At 40.8% G+C, this 7,324-nt stretch overlaps 1 protein-coding gene across 1 annotated transcript; it reads left to right on the forward strand.

The window, feature by feature from the left end:
- Positions 1-501: 501 nt before the first annotated feature.
- LOC127777798 (damage-control phosphatase At2g17340-like) lies at positions 502-5,404 on the forward strand. The gene is made up of 12 exons (XM_052304417.1): positions 502-847; positions 935-1,000; positions 2,080-2,146; positions 2,230-2,298; positions 2,413-2,553; positions 2,844-2,972; positions 3,644-3,730; positions 4,306-4,380; positions 4,481-4,558; positions 4,656-4,733; positions 4,815-4,877; positions 4,983-5,404. The coding sequence occupies exons 1-12, from the start codon at positions 678-680 to the stop codon at positions 5,055-5,057; spliced, it is 1,098 nt and encodes a 365-aa protein (XP_052160377.1). The 5' UTR covers positions 502-677; the 3' UTR covers positions 5,058-5,404.
- Positions 5,405-7,324: the final 1,920 nt, after the last annotated feature.

Genomic DNA, 7,324 nt, shown 5'->3' on the forward strand with positions numbered 1-7,324 from the left:
TCGTCGGTTACTTGCACACGAATCATCACAGATAATTCCTGCAAATTGGTTCATCCTGCGATTAGATGGTGACAGTGTCAGCATTAAACTTGCAAAACGACACGTGCTTTGGTAATCTGGAACCTTATTTGTGATTTAGCAATGATACAAAGCATCAGAGTGTGTTGAATTCAATTCTAAGTTGCATTTGCAATAGCTCTCAGCCTTGTCAATTACACATTGGACAAAGACCTAGGCAAAAGGAGTCACGTAGGCGCTACCTCAACAGAAAACCAGGCACAATACTGCCAAGGGACCTCATTTAGACGGTTTCGTAAGTTGGGGACCCATCATACTCGGTTCTGTGACCAAGGGACGAAAATCGGATGGGCGACAAATAGAGGGAGCCATAGTGAACTTCTTCTCTCTGCAAAGCCACAGTCTAATGGGCCAGGCATTAGGCCATTTCGGCCTCTAAAGCCCATGTTACGTGAGCAGAATATGCATCTGTGGCGAGCGGCGGTTGCTTCCCCTTCGCCTTCTCCTCCGTCTTCCTCGCGTGCAGAATAACCACTTCACCGCCGGATCTCACGGCGCCCCAAGTTTAGGCGGTTACCTAACCACCCCACGAATCCCAGCCGCCGCCGCCGCCGCCGCCGACGAGCAGGAGGAGCGATCCGACTAGTAAGCCGGAGCACATGGAGAGCTCGTCGCCGTCGGTGCCGTTCCCGCTGCTGCAGGCGCCGGTGGAGAGCACGTACAGGGCCTGCACCATCCCCTACCGCTTCGCCTCCGACAACCCGCGAAAGGCCACCCCCGTCGAGATCCAGTGGATCGACCTCTTCCTCAACTCCGTCCCCTCCTTCAGGTAAGGAAGGCCTCCTTGCCCCCTGCCGCCCGCGGCGGATTCTGAGCTCTACTCGGTCCGTGTTGATTTTGATCTCCCGCAACGCAGGCAGCGCGCGGAGAACGACCCCACGGTGCCCGATGCGCCCGCCAAGGCCGAGAAGTTTGCCCAGAGGTATGTGCGCATCCGCTTTGGTTAGTGATCGATGATTGGTTGATGATTGCGCACGTTTGTCTCCTGGAACTCAAGGTAAAGGTACTGGTAGGTAGTGGTGGATGGTACATGCTTGTTTGCCTGAGATAGAGTAGTACTTTGTTTCTATTTTTGGGTGTGGATGCATTTCCGGGGCATCAAACATATAATGTGCGAAAAGACCCTTTAATATGGAGTTTTCACTCATTCTTGGTCTCAAAGGTATGCCTGGTGTGTTTAGCATGTGTCGAACCATGGTAATATCTCCTTGTGTTTAGTTTACGGATTGAGGTTAGCACTACTTATCCTTTTCTTGTCATGTTTTGCAGCCAAAGTATTGCACCATTTTAGTCTTTATGAATTGGAAACATAATCACCCTTCCAGTCTTTATATTAGTGTTGTGGAATGTGCCATTTGTGTTACCCTGATAAATAAAATTATGGAGGAAGGCACTCGTTGGTCCTGGGAAACTGGAATTTGGATGTGCATTAGTCCATTTGAATGTGCCAAATAACCCCCGGATGTTATTACCCCTCTGTGCTAAAAGACATGTCATCCTAGAATAGGGTGTAGTAAAAACATGTTTATTTGGACAATATTCCTAAAAATACATAGTTTTGGTATATATGAAAATGGTGCAAGCAATCCATCATGAAAAATATTCACAACTCTTTTCAAATTAGTCCTAACAAAGTTCAGTTTCAAGGTGGCATAAATTGTTACTGAAAAGTAAAACATTCCTCTTTTACTGGAGGCAATACTAATTTGGCCATCACCAGAAAAGTTGTGCCCATTTTATTTTGGTCATACAATATTTGTCTGGAAAATGAAATTGTCTCCATTTATATTGTTTTTCTTTGTCATGACTTATGAATATAGTCCAATTTTATGTTTCAAGAATCAGACATTTAATTACCATTTGGTCCCATGGCTCTTTTACTGCTTCCGGAACAAGCATGTCTTTGCGTCGTGCATTTTCTCCAGATTAATATTAACCAAACCAACTACTGGGCAATGCTCTAACATTTTATTATGTCTATCTATTGTATATATGGTGAAGGTACACTGCAATGCTCGAGGAGTTGAAGAAGAACCCAGAGAGTAATGGAGGGCCACCAGATTGCATTGTAAGATATTGATAGATGAGCTCTTTGAACTACAAAAGAAGATCTTGGATTACTGTGCACTAACTCTTCGAATGAATCTCAAGCTTCTTTGCAGGCTTCGTGAGCTAGTCCTTAGAGAACTGGGATTTAGGGATATATTCAAGAAGGTTAAGGTAAATGCCAACAAAGGTTTTTCTTGTCTTCAAATACTACTTTGGAGTCTATTGTCGTGACAATTTTACATGGTTGTAATTATCTATGCTCGATTGATGATTTTCCATGATTAGGATGAGGAGAATGCTAAGGCTATGTCACTCTTTGAGGGCGTTGTTCAGCGAAATGATGAGATTGAAGATGATGGAAAACGAGCAGAGAACTTGATCCGTGGAATCTTAGCAGGAAACATATTTGACTTAGGATCTGCACAGGTATGTTTTGTCACTTGATGATTATTTTTGTTGACCTTTTCCTGTGGATAGGGCTTCACAAAGGGTTTTCCGTAGTTTCTGTTGGTGCACCATTGGCTTAGTGTGAAAGGCCAATCAGCGTGAAGGGCAGAACCAACAAAATTTTCTTCATTATTTCCTTCTGATTTTTTGAATAATTGGTTTGTTGTTGATGAAATGCTCTTATGTTCATTATTTCATTATTTCCTTCTCAGAAGGTTTACATATGTCGCCCTGCCTCTAATGTCTCTGTTTTCTTTCACTTCTCTTAGCTTGCAGAAGTTTTTGCTAAAGACGGTATGTCCTTCTTAGCGAGTTGCCAGAATCTTGTATCTCGACCTTGGGTTATCGATGACCTGGATGCATTTCAAAATAAATGGACTAAGAAATCTTGGGAAAAGGTAAAAATTATCTTCCATTATAAACTTTAGCGCAATCCCATGGCACACATCAACTGGGTGCAACAAACCTAGATATAAGATACTGCTACCATGCTTTTAGTATTGTTTTAGTTTTGCATCATGTATAAATATTATGTATGAGCCTGGATGCAAGAATAGAATTCTATTGGTTCAGAATTATTGTACGTACACATGTATAATGTACTCTACAAATGTTCATGTACTCTTTTGGTTCTTATTAAAGCATATTAGAAACTCTCCCACTTCTTTTGAAACAATATTGTTTTGAAGTTTGTAACTACTGTGTAACTTAAATAATTAATATTCTTACTTGTTACTCCCATGCTGCAACTTTTTCACATGTATTCTTCTCATGTTGTGGATAAGTATCAAATAATTCTCCCAATGGTATCCAAGGTGTCAATTTATTTTAGATTTATTAATTTATTTGTTATTGACATTTATATTTTATTAGTATATTTAGTATTAGTTCTTGACATACACAACACCTGGCCTTGTGTAGTCCATATATGTACATGTCAGTCTGAGCTATTCATAATAATCTTTCAGCTGGAGTTCTGGACATATTTATTGTAGGGATATTGCATATTAACTAACATTGTTATGTCTTTGTTATACATAGCTGAATCATTGCTTTGTCACATATGTAGGCTGTTATTTTTGTTGATAATTCTGGCGCTGATATCATCTTGGGCATATTACCATTTGCAAGGGAATTGCTCCGACATGGCACAAAGGTCTGTCTCACCCTTTTTGTTTCTCTTGTGATTGCTCCAGAACTATTTGAGGAATTATGTTAGGACAAGAGCAGATGTTGCTATTTGTTCCAGCCAGCAACACATTATTAATGTTGCGCTATTTTTAGGGAGTTAAATGTAAAAAGATCGATCGAAATGAACCTCTGATTACATTGAAGTGGATCATATTTTTGGATATGTGAAATAGTATTGTGATTTAAGTTGCTAAATGTGAGATAACCCACAGCTTAAACAAGAAACAGGAACAACCAAATAAACTTATGATTTTTTACCAGTCCAGACTGCATCTTATTCCCTTTTGAGCACATTGTTTTTTTTCCAATTCGCATGGAAACTACACTGTTAAATCCATGTGAATTTTTAAATGATGTCTTTATCTTTATCCATGAGTAAAATTGATATAGTTCTTTTTTTCTTTCGGTAGTTGCTGAAGTTGCCTTCATATGTACATCTCTAGCTATTTCGAGAGTGTCTTTTGCATATATTGTTTGAGATTTGCTATCTTTTTCTGTTGGTAAAGAATGTCAATAAATAGCTACCGTTGGATTGTGTAGGTGATTCTTGCTGCCAATGACATGCCATCAATCAATGATGTCACTTACCCAGAGCTTGTTGAAATTATAAACAAGGTAAGAAACATGAAATTGTTATAATTGTGAGACATGTTTTTTTTTCTTTTGCGGGGATCTGAGAAAAGATTATGAATTATACTCTTGCAATTATTTTCAGCTCAAGGATGAAAATGGAAAGCTTGCAGGTGTGGATGCATCTGACCTACTCGTTGCCAACTCCGGTAACGATTTGCCAGTAAGATTATCTTACTATGGTGGTGTACTAAACTATTTTACCTATTGCATTGTATTATATGTGTAAGTTCTTAACTGGATATCTGTCTTGGTCTCAGGTAATTGATTTGTCCAGTGTGTCACCAGAACTAGCTTATTTGGCAAATGATGCTGACTTGGTCGTTCTAGAAGGCATGGTAAGTGGGCTTGCAACATTCACATCTGTTTGCCTTCACAGGGCTAAAAGCCCATCACTTTTCAACTCTTTTTTGTTACAGGGAAGAGCAATTGAAACCAACCTATATGCACAAATGAAATGTGACTCGATTAAGATCGGAATGGTGTGTTGCATTTCTCTGCGATTTTATAATTTGTATTGAATAGTTCATTGCAAGTTAATCAATGATTGAGCTTTAAAAACTGCCATCATTTCTTCCATGTTCCAGGTAAAACATCCTGAAGTGGCGCAATTTTTGGGTGGGAGGCTTTATGATTGCGTCTTCAAATTCAATGAGGCCTAAACTTTGATAACATCAGACACACATGCGGTTGCTTTATTTCGTTTTCAACTGGTGCGAGGCTACACTGAACATATCACATGTGCTCGTCCCTTTCATATTAATAGCAAGGAAAATAAGTTAGATCATGGCATTTTTAGGGAATGCAATTACGGAACTTTTAATTCGTATTGCACTACGTGCCTTTTCATCTAGGTAGCGGAATAGTAAAAAGGAAAAAAAAAATCCCTTCTGCGATTCAGATTAATAATAACAGTTCAACTAAAGTACCTCCGTGTTTTATCATGTTATTTAATTGGAACATTGTTTGATACCGGTTCTGCTTCTGATAAAAGTGCCATTGAAGATCAGTTGTGTTCTGTATTATACTAGCCTAACTACTTCGCAGAAAAATGGGTGTATAGTGTAGCCTTTACTTCGGATTTGGGAAGAAGATGAATTTTGTAACAGATTGCGTGGTTGCTGCCAAAAGATTGAAGATTTCATGAAGTGCGACCAACTGATACTTCTAGTCATTTGATCGATTTCACCCATGGAATCTCCTGCTCGCTTTCGCAATTAAATTTTCTGCACGTGCTACCAGTGTTACCTACCCTTTCAAAATACAGCTGCTTCTAACATTTGTATTTTCCCTTATTTTAAGCAATCACAATTATGTCTTAATTAATTTCTCTATCTATTTTATCATTTTAATCAATCACAATAGTCTTCTCCATTTAATTCACCTCTTTTCTTAATTCGCGTGAAAATTTTTGAATTTGAGATAAGAGGGCGCAGTTAATTTTACTATTACCATACATTACCATAAATTCTTTTGGTTAAGGCAAACGACAAAAAAATGCCCATGCTTACCAACATTTCTACTCTCTTCAGCTGGCCACTGGACCAGCCATCTAGCTATGGCGGCCTAGATGCTTGTGCCCTGGTAGGATTGTGCACGTCGACAAGGTTGCATATGAGCCACGAGCAACTACGATAAGCCTGTAATAACACACTTTAGTGACTCTCACGTTAGATTATCAAGGTAGAAAAGAGAAATGAGAGTTGCTTTGTTTTTTCACAATCAGGATTCAATTTTTGAGGCTTGGCTTGTAGATTTGCAGTGCCTCTATTTTTCACGCCTTTTTGTCTTCCGGTTCATTAGTTTATTTTTTGGAGCAAAGCTCGACACTTTTAAGTGATTTAGGGTGTGTTCGGCAACCCATGTTCCTAACCCCTCTCTCGTTTTCCACATTTACGTTTTTCAAACTTCTAAACGATGCGTTTTTTGCAAAAAGTTTCTATACAAAAGTTGCTTAAAAAAATCAAATTAATCCATTTTTGAAAAAAAAAATAGCTAACACTTAATTAATCACGTGCTAACGGATTGCTCCGTTATCCGTATTGCATGTTTGGGTTGGGAACCTGGGGTGCCGAACTTAGCCTTAGAGCATCCCAACAAAATCCATTCTCCATATGAGAAATAGCACAAGTGAGAGGAAATTCGGCCTCCAATAGATATTGAGCAATCTAAAAATAGTACATGCACTAAACAGGAGAGAGGCCATATCCTGCCCCCATCCCAGAGTTCTGGATCAACCTATCCTCTGTCGTCATCGTCGCTGGCCATGACGGCGGGTGGAGAGGGAGGAGAGGGAGGGTGTAACCATGGAGGAGGGAGGGTAGAGAGGGAGAGGCGCACCAGATCTGGAGGTGGACCGCTGTAGCAGTTGTGCCACCGGTAGCATAGGCGGCAGCGGAAGCCATGCACCCATCTGCGCCACCCAGCGGCGTCGGAAGCTCCTATCATCACCCCTGCACATCATCGCCCGCACCAAGATGCTGTGCCCTCCACGCCATCGCCTACGCCAAGATGCGGCATCCGTTGTTGCCATTGCCCCTCCATGCTTTCCGCTGTCGCTCCAGCTGCACCTCCCCCTTTGCCCACACTTTCCGCCGTCGCTCCCGCCTAATCTCCCCCTCCGCCTATGCCTTCCGTTGTCACTCCTACTGCATATCCCCCTCCGCCGTCACTTCCATCACTGTTGTGAGAGAGAGAGAAGAGAAAGATAAATGTGAGAATGATGATATAGAAGTTTGTATAGTTTATTCGTAGTTGGAAGATATTAGTAAAAGAGTAATGTGCACGGGCGGTCCTTAAACTTGTAGCAGTGTTTCATTTAGTTCCCCAAACTTTCAAAATGCATATCCAGGTACTAGAACTTGTCATAGTGTGTCATCTAAGTCCCAAATCGCCATAGCCCCTTCAGGATCCTACGTGGCGCTGATGT

Source organism: Oryza glaberrima, chromosome 6 (assembly GCF_000147395.1).
Source record: "Oryza glaberrima chromosome 6, OglaRS2, whole genome shotgun sequence".
Taxonomy (NCBI): domain Eukaryota; kingdom Viridiplantae; phylum Streptophyta; class Magnoliopsida; order Poales; family Poaceae; genus Oryza; species Oryza glaberrima.